Source organism: Pezoporus flaviventris, unplaced genomic scaffold (genome assembly GCF_033815535.1).
Source record: "Pezoporus flaviventris isolate CSIRO_AGI_PZ_B2104156 unplaced genomic scaffold, CSIRO_AGI_Pfla_v1 ptg000036l, whole genome shotgun sequence".
Lineage (NCBI taxonomy): Eukaryota > Metazoa > Chordata > Aves > Psittaciformes > Psittacidae > Pezoporus > Pezoporus flaviventris.
In genome coordinates this window covers 3379224-3392870 of record NW_026892584.1, presented here as the reverse complement: position 1 = coordinate 3392870, position 13647 = coordinate 3379224, and the positions used below count along the sequence as shown (strand labels likewise).

Here is a 13647-nt window from a genome sequence, read left to right as displayed (position 1 = left end):
GTTCTTTTTATTTGATCATAGATTCAGCTGCTTTGCCATAGAAAGATGGCTTGCTATTGAGTTTTGCAAATGGATACTAGTACTGAGCAGTCAATGAAGGAAAGTCCAAGGAAATCAATGAAAAGAATGCCTCTCTATTTTAGTGAGCTCTGCTTCAAGATTATGGTGGGAAATGTGGACATTAGTACTGAAAATGAGCATTAGGAATTACTGAACTCTACTAATGCAGAGAAGTTTGACTCTACTTTTGTTTTCACATTTTTTGAAGCCCATAAATTTACTAAATAATGCTGAACAGGCAGCACATGTGGTATTCACAGTGCACATTTCTGTATCACGGAAAAAAAGAATAAATCCAAACCAAGCAAATCAAGTTTAGTGAAACCTTGTCTGAAGGGCTTGTTCAAAATCTCATTGGGTCTGATGAAAAGAATATTTTGTACATCTTGGAAAGTGAACAGCAGACATTAGTTCAGGTGATGAGTGATGACAAGAAGAATGCAGGCTGACTGAAACAGTGAAATAACCTTGGGGGTTCAAATTAGACATTAGCAATTTGGCAACTAGAATGTATTGCGCTATGCTAAATGTGAGATTATGTAATAAAGTTCTTAAAGACTTGTCAGTCTGTGCACTCCAATGCATAGCAGCATTTTAAAAAAGATGATATTTCATTGCACTATGAATACAATGAAAGTCACCTGCATGTGAAAAAGCTTACATTCGGTATCCTCTCAAAACTTTCCTCATCCTTAATGCGACAGCTATTATATATGGGCCTAGCTTTTTTGTATGGATTAAGCATGTATCCAACTGACTGCTGGACTCAGACCAAAGCATCTCATAAAACATTTTTTTTAATCTTAGAGTGGACTGAAGAGTTTCTTCATTAATGAACACAGACCCAGTATTCTTGGTGACATAGAAATAGAAGTCCTACACATAAATTTTGTGTAAATCTATTAATTTAACCTGGGCTTTGTATATGATATATGGTATGTATTCAATTTTAAAATAAAACAATGTAGTTGCTCTTTACTTTTATTTTAGCATTTCCCTACAGAAAAAACATACCAAGGAAAAATTTCACAATATAACTTTACAGGGGGTAAAGGTGGGGGGTGTGTGAGAAGCAAACAGAGACACAAACAAACAAAACAGAAGGCAGAATGCCATTTACAACTGATCAGATTAATGCAAACAATATTTCTCCTCTTTCTCTCCTTTGGATCTTCTGCTTAAAATTCAACCTAAATCTATACTACAACAAAACAAAACCACATTCTTCAAGTCTGGTTTGTTTCCTCTGGTGAAGGTAGCTCGTCACGTGCTCCCACCTCTGCAAAAAGGGAAAAATAAAAGTAGTAGCACATACGTAAGTATGCATATTAATCTTGGCAATTAAATAATGAAATACAATTTCAGTAGGATACACATTCGTGTTTTTCTTCTCAACTATAAGAGGCAAATCCTTGAACTTTTTGTATTTTAATGTATAAACCATTGGGTTTTTTATGTTAATAATTTATAATCTGATAATTATATCCTGATATAATTTCACCTTTTTAGATACAGCAATGACAGAATGACAGCATTTTAAAAGTTTAATGTTATCCAGTTATGCCTGCCATCCTACAGCCTGCTCCAGCTTTAAAGCTTGAGGGAACGATTTTTAAGAGCGAGAGCTGAAGGCCACTTTTAGTTATCACCAAAGTACTTCTTAGCAGCTAAAATGTTCACTTCATCGTGCAGATCAAAAAGCATTCCCGATTCTGAATGCTGTTAGTGGGAGTTTATCCCCTCCCCTCAAAGGAACATAACTAATATATCTAATGTAGTAAAGTTTCATTTGAGCAAAAATATTAAAGCATCTCTACCATAATAAAGCTTGGTTTTTTACCTCCTAAATCTACAGTTCTGCTTTTGTGGAAGAGTTAGTACTGGGTCTTGCTAATAAATATTGTTAAGGGATAATACAACATTCTGTGTCTTTTGAAACCTGGGAATACAAGAAATATCTCACGGAAAAGCCATTTTATATAATCTGGACATTCTGTTATTTAGTAAGCCAAATAATAATACCATCTTTCCCTAATAAAGACAGCTGTTTGTCATTACTATCCTAAGCAGGGAATTGTTACAACTTTTTTTATTCATTTGTCACAGGGAATAAGCAATTTGTATTTCTTCCATTCTGTTATTTTCTTTGCAAGTTTATATTATATTTTTGACTATTTTGTAGACAGTTTCAGAGCTGTCTGAAGCTCAGACTTTTGTTTGAGTTTAGCTTTGTTTCAAATAAAAAATAATGACAACTCGGGAGCAGCCAGATTTCTTTTTCATGTAATGCTATAATAAAGTATATACCATTCTTTTACAGCTGTAAACTCATTTTTACAATTTTTGTCACAATTTTGAGACTCCACAGGGTTTTTACTAGCAGCATTTTGAGCTGTTTGCCAACACTGAGCTTACCATTGTAGCAATTTCATGATGTGATTTTATTGCAGAGCACATGTGAAAGGGAGCTGTATTTCTTTTGCCACCAGCAAGTGTTTCAGAATTTCAACCAACTGTTCTTGGCATTAAACTGAAGTCTTATTGAATTGATTTATACTAACTCCCATGTAATCAGTCTGTATTTAGTTTGTTTTCAACTCTTCTAAAAGCTGAGTCCACACAATTTTAGTGGTAGCTGTTATTATTTTCACAGTGCCCAGAGTAAATTAAGTGATATTAGAACCCTGCTCTATTGGGTATTCATTGACCTGCAGATTGGCAAGACCACATGCACTCTTTAAATCAGGCCTATTCCTAAGCGCACTAAACTGGAATTGACAGTTCCTTGCTGCCTCGAGAGATTCTGCTCTAAGTCTTGCACACTCAAATCTGTAGCAGACATGTACTTTCAAGGATAAGAATATCTTTCCAGTTAAGTTTCACACCAGAAAGTGAGAAAGATTAAAAAGATACTCACTAACCTTTAAGATGCAAGTAAGTCAAAAATTCAATTATTGTGCGCACAATACTTTCATCAGCCAGTGGTCTTCCAAGGTTCCCTATAAAACAAATGGGTTGTTACTTCATGTTAGCACGGTAAAAAGATCTGTTGTATGTGACATTGTGGCTGGGTTTATGAGTACTCTCAAAACAAAGCTATCTGAAGTCTCTTTTTTCTTAAAATCCTTAACTAAACACCTCCTTTCATGGAAGAGTAAAGCCACGTAAAGGTAGGTAACTGTAATTCTCAGAATCGAAATTGCCCAGCTTTGTATGCTATTGCTGCATAGGAGCTGCTTTGACACCTTAATGGTCATGATCTTAAAGGCCTTATGAGTTAAGTTGCAGAAAATTTATCCTCTATTCTCTATTCCCTCAATGTCCACTAGCCTCAGACTGAAGGGAAAGGTAAATTCAGCAAGCAAATTCATCAGCTTCGCAGAACAGAAGTTCTTTGGATAGTCTGACTTTGTTCGAAATAATCCACTCACAATAAAGTAGTGAATTGTGGCCCAAAAGCTCAGAAAAGTATGTTTTTATATCTAATACAACATACTCCTCTGATCCTATGTGAGTAGACCTTTTGATGTTTTTTAAACGGCCCAGTTTATCAAGCTCCCTGGGAGCTTGTTATTGCACTTTGGGAGGTAGAGAAGTATGCTTTCTGTGTCTACTAAAAAAAGAAAAAAAGAAAATGAAGAAGAGAGGGTAGGAGGAAGTTATCTTGCTTTTTATCAGCAGGATGAATGATTGTTCTATATTGAAGAACAAAGAAGAGGTAATTTCCATAAGATTTTTAGTTCTCTACATACAGATCAGACGGGTACAAGCATCTGGCTGACACTCCATTATTACATCACTGAAAATACTATCCCTTGGTAGTACCATAGAGAACGTGTTTAATCTCAGAAAAGTCTGAAAGACTGACTTTGCAGCAGGAGGAGTGCTTCCATAATGGAAGGGAAGCTTTTAGGGCTCTAGTGGCATACAGGTCAAAAGCCTAGCACAAATAAACAATATTGATGGGGAACTGTGAGGGACACAGAGGTTTCCAGTACACAGAGAATCAGCATTTAAGAATCTATTTAAGGAATTTGCTTCTAAAAGTCTTGAAATCTAGTCTTTGAACTGACACAAAGATGCTCTTATTACATACGTTGATAATACTTGTGGTATTTGAAGCTTTCCTTAATTTTTATTCCCAACCTAAGCTGTTATGGATCTTTGTTATGACTAATCTTTATATTAGTAGGTTACTGACGCAGAATTTTTTACCAATTCATATCTGTTGGATGAATATTTTTCTTCAGCGACTCAGGCATATCGTACATGAATATTTCTATATACTCTATTGACCTAAGTTCTGCATAGCAGAATAGATACTTGCAGGTTCTAGTAAAGAAACAGCTATGCAATTCTTTTCATGAGTTCTTTTGCAGTAATAACATGTTAAGATACTTTTTTAAGCAATCAGCAAAATTTAGCTTAATAAAATTTCTTCTTTTTCAATTAAAGTAAGAATCCCGAGTTCCTTACCCAAGTTTTATATTCAAATATCCTTTGGATAGGTACTCTATAATGAACTTCAGCTTCTAAGAAAACTTTCGATGAGAGAAGAGCATCTAAAATTATGTTCTTAACAGAGGCATTTATATGAATTTTCAGGTCACACTAATTTTAGAGTTGCAGGAGTACCTGGCAAAAAGAGTTCCATAACTCCTAAAAATCATATTCATGTAAAGGAGCTCGTAGTATACCCCCAAATGGCAACATGCTGCTGCATGAACTTCTCTCTTAGATTACAAATGCCTTCCTTTCACATTGTTTCTGACTGCCGAAGTATTACTTTTACACCAGTGTTTGAAGTAGGATCTTCTTTTTCTTTCCTTTTCTCTTAAAAAGAAGAACACCAAACCACCACCACCAAAACAACAAACAAATCAACTGCCACCAAAACACCACACACACAACCCCACTATGCAGCTATGTACCAGAAAAAAATTGACAGTCTGTTCAGAGAAAGTAACAATTAGGAGCTAAATTGACAGTCATTCTGAGAATATAACAACTAGGAAATACATTAGTGTTACTCTTCTACTTACAAAGTAATCATGACCATAAATTTATAATTGAGCACTTTTCATTTATGAACTTATTTAGCATTAGACACATTTACATTGTGCTGGGTGGATTTAAAATTGCCTGTAAGAGCTCAGGGGCTGGGGCTTTGTCTTCCCTCATTAGTGCAGTGATGAGCACACTAGTACTGAAGTAAGCACTGCTTTCTTCAGCTGAGTGGGGAACAGATCACTTTAACAGTCTAAAGATGAGGTTCATCCCAGTCCACTTTAGAGGTCTGCAGCAGATTTGCTTTCTCCTTAGGAAAAATAACCTGGGTTTGTTTTTTCCAGAACTTTCTAGATCTTATTCTGGAGCAGGTTGTCAAAATAAACCCTAAGAGTGTCAGCTTCTCTTCCTAAGGGAATCTAGGCATCTATTGTAGAGGGCCAACTTTGGATGATGAACCCGGAACCAATGAAAAAACCTTTTCATTGTCATTTATTACACTCTGATACATGCAACCTCAAAACATTATGTTGACTTGACTTCAGTTTTGACCAGGTTCTCAATCTCTTGATGAAAATAACCCATCTTGCTTAAGTATAGAAAATATTGCACTTAACATTGACTTTTTGAAGCAATGAGATCTCTTACAACATGTGCCATGCAGCTTTGAAGTCTGGTTTCAGCTCTCAAGTGTGTGTGGGGGACACCAAAAAAATAAATCCCAACACACACAACTTCGCAGTTTCTATAGCTGTTCTTACTGGAAGACTTCTTTGTGGCTCACTTTGGTGGAAAAAAAACATCTAGGGTGACATCTGAAATACTTATTTGAACTTATGAAAAAAAACCCTAGGTTTATTCAAAGTAATATGATCTATTATACTTTAAAAGCAACATAACTGTACTTTTCCCTAGGCACCAAGATGTCTTAAACAATGACCGCATACAAAGAGCACACTGAATGGCCAAATTTCATTTTTCTCCTTTCAGGTGGTTATTAGGTTTTCTGTTAAAGCCTTGTGCCTAGGTAGTCAATCAACTCAAGAACAGTAAATAAATTAATAAACATGCAAACTAAATGAAAAATACCAGCTTTCAGAATTTCGTTACCCGCTTTAATATCCTCCTCAGGCTGTATTTCACGTTTGCCAGTGAAACCATGTTTGTCATTAAAAGATCTGTGGTTATCTACTGCATCTGGTAAACAAAATATCAGAAGAGTTAATTGACTTAACAACAGCCTTTGATATATTGCTTACTTTTCACGGATTTCAAAGATCAGAATGGGGACTTTTGATGCACAAAATGGTGAAGCAGCAATTAATGCATCAATAAAGAACAAACTCAGAAGAAAGGTTATTTTTTTAATGATTCATGACTTACAGACCCTGTCCTGTACTATGCACTTGCTGAAGCCATTACTGAATTCAGAGGAAGTTGTAAAAGAAGTGTAGCTTTGTACATTCATGTGTAATTTGGGAAGTTATTTTTGCTACTCTTTCCTTTAGTTTTAGAGAATGTTGCCAGTAAGTCTGCTTAAAAGAAAACTACAGATAGTTTTTGAAGGTTATTCACATAAACTATCTTACATGCCCCTGGTGCCTCTTCTCTCCCCCTTGCAGTGGGCATTTCGTTTATCAGTAAAAGCTGATCAATACGACCTGCAACAAAGGATGATTCCTATTATCCAGTCTTAGATAAATGGCATTTTGACAAGTACATTTCCCCACAGTGTGTTTGCCAATTTTGTTAGATCTGCTTCAGGGCAAATATACTTTCAGACATTTACAGACACATTCTATGATTCTAATATGTTTAAGAATGCATTAATGCTTTTTTTAGCTAACTTTAGGGATATTTACTACGACTTTGCATTTTTTTTTTAAGGTAGCTGTAGTATTTGTCATATATAACAGAATGAAAAATATAGAAGCATCGCTAATGAATGCTATTACATTAACAAGAAACAATGGTAGAAGGACAGATATTTGAGACAGCTTAACACTGCATGTCACTTTTCTTATGATCTACATTTGTGATTCTCCATTTTTGTAAATCAATGTGTTCCTGTATTTTAAAAACCTTGTACAGTAACTATTTTTCACATAGTGAACTGTTAATATTTAGTTGCAATTTTGTATGTTATTGTTTTAATTTGGTGTGCTTTAATTGGGAGGATGAGAGGGGGAGTAGTATAGAAAAGCCAGGCAGCAAAGCCATTTTCAAATAGAATTAAAGGTGAAATCTGAATTATTTTGAGAAGTCCCCAAATACCACATTTTGTCATTCTTCCCTTCACATCTAAGGCACTAGAACACTTTGGAAGGGGGATGGTATTTGTTATATGAAAAATACATTTCAGAAGCACAAAGAGGGACCAGATGTGCTTCTGGATATAAAGCATCACAGCACAGCTCTGCTTTAGAAAAAACAGGAGTTGGCTAAGATAATTCTATGATACATGCAATAAACATCTAAATGAGTGTTCTCAGAAATTAGTTTCTTCAGTCTTGCAGGTTTAGGTGGAATTACGGTATTCATAGAAAAGTAATCAGCACACCAACGTAAGCTGGTTTACAAGGACGAAAAAAGCTAAACTTCTGAATTTTGAAATTAAGAAAAGCACACAAGTGCTTGACTTACGTGGCCCAAGCAGGTAACCAGCGCTATTCAAAGTCCAGCCCCTTTTTTCTTTTGCCTTAAAGAAAAAGAATGCAGGTATGCTATTGCATGAACTACACAGTGCTTCCTGAAGACAAAGCAGACAGCACTCTAATTGACATTCTTGTAGCAGAAAATATCTTCTGAAAGCTCCAAATACAGAGATATTGTAGAAAATATAAGCCAATAATCTTGAAGCAAACTGTGAACTCTTGCCCTCTCCCCACCTAAGTCAATGATGCTGCTATTGACACCATGTGGTGTGCAGATTTCACACCATGTAAGTGAAACTGCAAATGACACTTTGGAGGCAGAAATTTAGACTCTACTCCCCAAGTTTATATTACTACCCGATAATCACCTTAACAAACAGCGACATTTTCTTTTAGTTGTGTGGACTTACACAGCAGTCTCTAAAAAAGTCCATACATGAACCATCTTTTCCAAGTCAGATGGGACATTCATTCAATTTTGGTCTATAAACTAGGCACTCCTTTTCCTCTTTAGCCATATTACTTGTTTACAAGGGAGCTAGTATTTAAAAATCCCCAAATTCTTAACTAGAAATCTGTTATACTCAAAACATTTTTAGGTGTTGCATCTGTCTAACCCCTACATAAAAATACAGTGTATATCACTGCAAGGTTTACTGTTATTTGACAGCTGAGACACGGATGCTGCCCAATGGGTAAGGACCTCCAATGGTGAAGTTAGTACTTACTGAGAAAACCAGTCCAATTGCTTCTGACAGGGTGGCACAAAGGATTAAAGACAGAAACAGGAAACTAGTGCACCTCTGCATCTGGAAAGAAACAGTGTTACAGCAAGCGGTCCGAGATACCGCTTTGCCTGGATCCCCCGGGGCACTGCGAGCATCCCCGCAGCGGGTGCCGAATTGGCACCCAAACTCCCACTGGGAAAGAGGCCGCGAGGAGAAGTACCTTGATCTGGAGAGCCAAGGGCTTTTTCTCACCGCGGTCGCCGGGCTGCAGTCCCGCGGATGATCGCTCACTGCATGTCCGCAGGTGCGGACCTACACTCTCGACCAGGGCTCCCTCCGCGCTTTATGGGCTGCAGCGCGGCCGCGCAGGAGGGGCACCCCCGGAGGGTGGGAGGGGAGCCAAGAGCCGCCCACCCCCCCGTCCTCCGCCTCCCCTGGGTCATCTTCCCCTCGCCAACCCACCGCATTAGGAAGGGCAAACATTATAGCAATTCAATTAGCGGTATTTGGGAGCGCGGCGCAGGCTGCAGGGAGATAACAGCCCCGGCAATTACGGCTGATTACGGCAGCCTTGGGCAGGCTGGTGAGCAGCGAGGGGAGCTCTCATCTGGGCAGCCTGGCCTGCGCTGTCACCTTCTGCAGCTTCAGCAGGGCTTGGGTTGGCATCAGAAGGCATAAGAGTGAATACAGGTCACTTCTCAGAGACTCGGGCACGGAAGCAGAGCTGAAGACAAACATCTGCTTGTGACGCCGGCGTACAAGATTCCGTGTCTATGCTTTGCATTTGGGAATACTGAGGATGTCGCACACCCCTGCTCTGTTTGTGATCACTGAAGCTCCTCTGGTTCAGGCCCCTCACAGTCCCTTAAAATCCCTTTGACTCTAGCATCAGACCAAAAGGAGTTGAGTCAAAGCTCTGTTGTTGCACTTCCATGGTGCTTTGTAGCTCAGATACTTTCTTTTTTCTTTTCTTTTTTTTAATGTTATATGTGAACGGGTAGGGATGGGGCTGTGATTAAACTAGCCCCAGTCTGTTAATTCATAATCAGTGAAGTTTCACCAGTTTGCTTATCTGAGTGGTGGTTGCAGCTGGCACCAGGGTGTGCAAAATCAAATTGCAAGGCAGAGATTTCGATGTTAGTTCCCTTTTTTTCTAGGCCAAATTGTATTTTCTTTGCAACCAATGGGTTTATTCACCACAAGCCTCTCATATTCATCTTTCAGTAAGCAAAACATCAGATGTTGCACAGCGTAAGTTATACTTCCAGCTCCTTTTCCTGAAGCTGCTTCAGATTAACTGCAAACTTTTACATTAATGCGGAGCCAAGGTGGCTATTAAACAGTGCAATACATCTATCATTCACCAGCTTTAAAGCAAACAATATTTTAATTCAATGTATCCTAATGCTCATAATCCGAGCTGGAAGCAGAAGCCTTGTCTTGTAGTTGTGTTTCTTACTCTCTTTTGGCAGGAGCAGTACAGTTGTAGTAATCTAGCCATGTCCCTGAATCGCTAATCTAAAACTGCTCAAATAAAGATTATTTTATAGGGTTCTTACATGCTAATATATACAAATGGGAAGCTCAAATTTGCAGGTTTCATTTGATGCTTTTTAGCACTTGCCGAAGCTGTTACATCAGCCATTGCGTGATCCTCACCCTTCAGACTAGACAGATCTGGAGAATAGCAATGTAATTTTGCAAAGTACTGTTTTCCTTCACCTTATCAAAAAATGCATTTCAGGATGAAATTGCCTGGCTTTCAGCTCTTAACTCCCCAAAAGTAATTTCTGAAACTTGAAGCTTTCGTGACACCGAGTGTTTTATTTGTTTTATTCAAATAAAACCACAGAAGTTATATCGAGATGCCAAAATTTGCATTCAAGCAATAATACAGAAAAAGTGTTAATTCTGTTATCTTTGACCATAGTTTGTTCATCATGTTCCCATAAAAAGTATTTGAGACACTGTATTTTAACATGCAATTTTCATTCCTATTTTTCATTACAATACTTGCATCGTCTTGTTAAATTACAGAGTAAAATGGTCTCTTCATCTCCACTATGGTCAGATGCGAAAGAAAGTCTCTTTGTGTACTCAAAGGCTTAATCCTTCATTTGCCCATCATACTTTTTGTCTAAATCCATCTTTAAGTTCGTGTCATTTAAATAATTTTATCAGCCGTTTCTTCAATTGATGTTCTCATTCCCTCAATTTTCCTTGGGAAGAATGCTGTTAGTCTTTTTCTCTTCCATAGGAATTTTATATTTGAATGCTCAGGCAGAATACTTAGAATAGATTTAAATCCTGCCTTTTCTAGCCTAGCTCGAAAATAGCCATCTCTGTGACGACATGGTTTATTCTCTTATTGAGGTGACTTTTCAATGTACTAATTCCTCCATTGATTTATTTGTTTGGTTAATTGTAAAGGCTGAATGCAATTTGCAGTAGCTGTTGGGTTATGCCTAATCCTCATCCTAATCCTCATCAGAGGTTCACCATCAGACGAACTCACAATAAAGCTCATCTAAAATTTACTCAATACAACAGTAAGCATTGATAACAAACTGTCTCTAATTTCTCTAAATTGATAGATGAGAGACAGGATTACCATTGGCTGTCTCACACAAGAACATGTATTCTGTTCTAGAATTGTAACAGCATTTCATAATAATTAAATGAAAACAGAGTTAAGTACCGTTTTCAGCAACAATAAAAAGCTTTGTTTTTTTTAAGGAAATAATAAGGATTAAACAAGCTAGAGAATTGAAACATTGGGCTGGGGAAAAAAATTAATTGCATGTATCAAATTGGGGCTAATTCTAGGCTAGGGAGATAAGTTCCAGAAAAAATGGTCTCCCATGCACTGGAGTAATTCTCCTACAGAAGGTAAAGGCTTTATTGGGGGAGTGCCATCCAACTAGACTTGAAATTTGAAGATGTCTATCTTTAAATCTACTTCAATATTTACAGGGGGCCACTAACATTCAGTGTCACCAGTAACTCATGGTACTGGCTTTTTCTTCATTGGAAACAATCGTGTATTTTTGAGATCAGTATTTTAACCCTGAATACAGAGATTTGCCATAACTGAGCATGGAGATCACAAATGCAATGTTTTCAGGGGTTAAATCTAATTCTGAGTGGGAACGGAACGGATTCTTTCCAGCAGTATGGTCATTGGTAGATCAAAGCATCCAGAATCAATGGGGCATTCCAGCTGCCAACAGGGCTGTGGTTTGCTTCACTGATCTGAAGATTTGGTGCTATTTTGTAAGTAAATGAAGACACTGTCACAGAGCTGAAAACTTAATGTAGTATTTCTTGCTGTTCAACAGCATTACCTCACCCTTCAATATTTGTATTTCAGCTGCTCATTGTTAACCTGAGCAGAGATAAGTTGCAGATGACACTGCTTGCCTTTGTCTGAAGATGACATAGAAATGCAATATGCAGCTATCATTTTGAAAGTAGTTTGCTCAGTTTCAGGAAACCCCTTAATTATTTTTTCCTTCCCATGTATAAAACTTGTTTTTTCTTTAAGAACAGAGAACATGTTTTGTTTTGTTTAGATAGTAATAGAAGGGTCATTCTCCTCATCCTCCTAAAGCCTTTCCTATTGTTTTCTTTCTATTTTCCCATTTTGCAATTTCTGTAAAATGTAAGTAATTTTCATTGAGTGAATCTTTTGCCCATTTTACCACCTGCAGCTCAGTGTTAAAGCGAACTGAATACTATAGATAGCTTCTGCATGAAAGGTTTGCTGTTCTGAATTACACTGATATAAACTAATAATTTCCTCTTATTACATCAGTCAGTGTGTATAACATATATCATTGCACACAGCATATATCATTTCGACAATACTGGCTGCCACATGTTAGTTGACCTTATATGTTTTAAAAGTTATTTTGGTTCAAGATGCACATTGATTTTAGACTGTCTATAAAAAAAGAAACAACAGAATGAAAACTTTGGAGGAAAAAATCTGAAAGTTAATTACTATGCACATCAATAATAATTGTGAGAAATGAGAAAAAACACTCGGTCTTGAGTCCCACTTCATAAACCTTAGAGGAATAATGTAGCTGTCCTATTTGGTTAAAATCAACCAACAGGTTCAAATCTATCAGGACAGGATGCTAGTTAGTACAACTACACAAGCTTCATATCCTGAAGAAGTCAGACTAAACCAGCAGTTCTCTTCATGAGGTTTATCTGTGAAAAGCACTGAGAATTTGAAATATCCTACGAAATACCATTTGTATGATTTTCCAGTTCTGATCCTAGTGGATCAATACAGATTGCACACCCTACTGCCATTTCTAGTCTGATGCACCCCCAGACCACTGCTATCTGGACAAGGTGGCTCTATGCAGCTTTACTGAAATTCCAGGAGAGCCACTGCACCAGCAATTCTCTTCGTAGGCTGGGGAGGATGGCTTCAGAGCCACTGCCTCTCTCAGAAGTAAATAAAATATCTCAGTAAGAGGCAACAGCACTTGGATCTCAACTCCTGCTAAGATTAGAGCTCAACTCTTTGGGAGGCACAACTCTGAGTCCTGCAACTTCTGGGAACCTCTGGCTCAAAGAACAGGTTCAGGACTTGTAGATGCAGAGGCTCCTTTCTCAAGTTCTGATTCTGATGCTTGCCTGAAGGAAGTTGGTACTTGGGTTAAGCTTCCATTTAATTCCTAACTTGCCAATGACTTCCTTCACCTTTGACAGTAAATGCAGTGGAAGCTCATACCTATCAAACACAAGCAAGATGTTTCTTCTCCTGCAAGTTCTCAGGAAGACTTACTGCCTACCCACTGATAGGAAATGATGTGAGGAGCAGCTGATGACAGCTACCTGTCTCCTGGTGAGCAATGTCTAAGATGATTACCAAAAGTTTTGAAACTTTTCTTATTTAGAAGCAACAGAGACCTGAAGTATTTTGTCTCAGTGTCCTACTCAGTATGAAATTATATTATTATATCATTTCTCACTTTGATTACTAGGGGTACCTATGTGAATAGCTCTACCCAGATGCACTATGCCATATGCATCAAGTGAAATAAACTTTGTGTATTTTGTCTTTTAATGTTAAACAGTCTGAGATTTCTCTGCTTTTAAAAAATCTTGCCTATGTTAAAAATAATATTAGCTCTTTATTTGAAAACAACATCATCATAGCACAATTAGGATTTCTGTAG

At 37.5% G+C, this 13647-nt stretch overlaps 1 protein-coding gene across 2 annotated transcripts; it reads right to left on the bottom strand.

Moving 5' to 3' along the window:
• Positions 1-1025: 1025 nt before the first annotated feature.
• On the bottom strand, positions 1026-8579 carry GAL (galanin and GMAP prepropeptide). 2 transcript variants are annotated; one of them, XM_061462875.1, is made up of 6 exons: positions 8450-8579; positions 7711-7765; positions 6657-6728; positions 6178-6264; positions 2982-3059; positions 1026-1339 (listed from the first exon to the last, which is right to left on the bottom strand). In XM_061462875.1, the coding sequence occupies exons 1-6, from the start codon at positions 8528-8530 to the stop codon at positions 1287-1289; spliced, it is 426 nt and encodes a 141-aa protein (XP_061318859.1). In that variant the 5' UTR covers positions 8531-8579; the 3' UTR covers positions 1026-1286. The 2 variants fall into 2 exon arrangements, with proteins under 2 accessions (XP_061318859.1, XP_061318860.1); XM_061462876.1 differs by lacking the exon at positions 6657-6728 and having other exon boundaries at positions 8450-8568.
• Positions 8580-13647: the final 5068 nt, after the last annotated feature.

Excerpts from the sequence above, each read along its gene's own strand:
- GAL (XM_061462875.1), bottom strand. The coding sequence starts at position 8,530 with ATGCAGAGGTGCACTAGTTTCCTGTTTCTGTCTTTAATCCTTTGTGCC. Across the intron at positions 7,766-8,449 it reads CAATTGGACTGGTTTTCTCA|GCAAAAGAAAAAAGGGGCTG; the intron begins GTAAGTACTAAC and ends TTTTTCTTTAAG. Across the intron at positions 1,340-2,981 it reads GACTTACTTGCATCTTAAAG|AGGTGGGAGCACGTGACGAG; the intron begins GTTAGTGAGTAT and ends CCCTTTTTGCAG.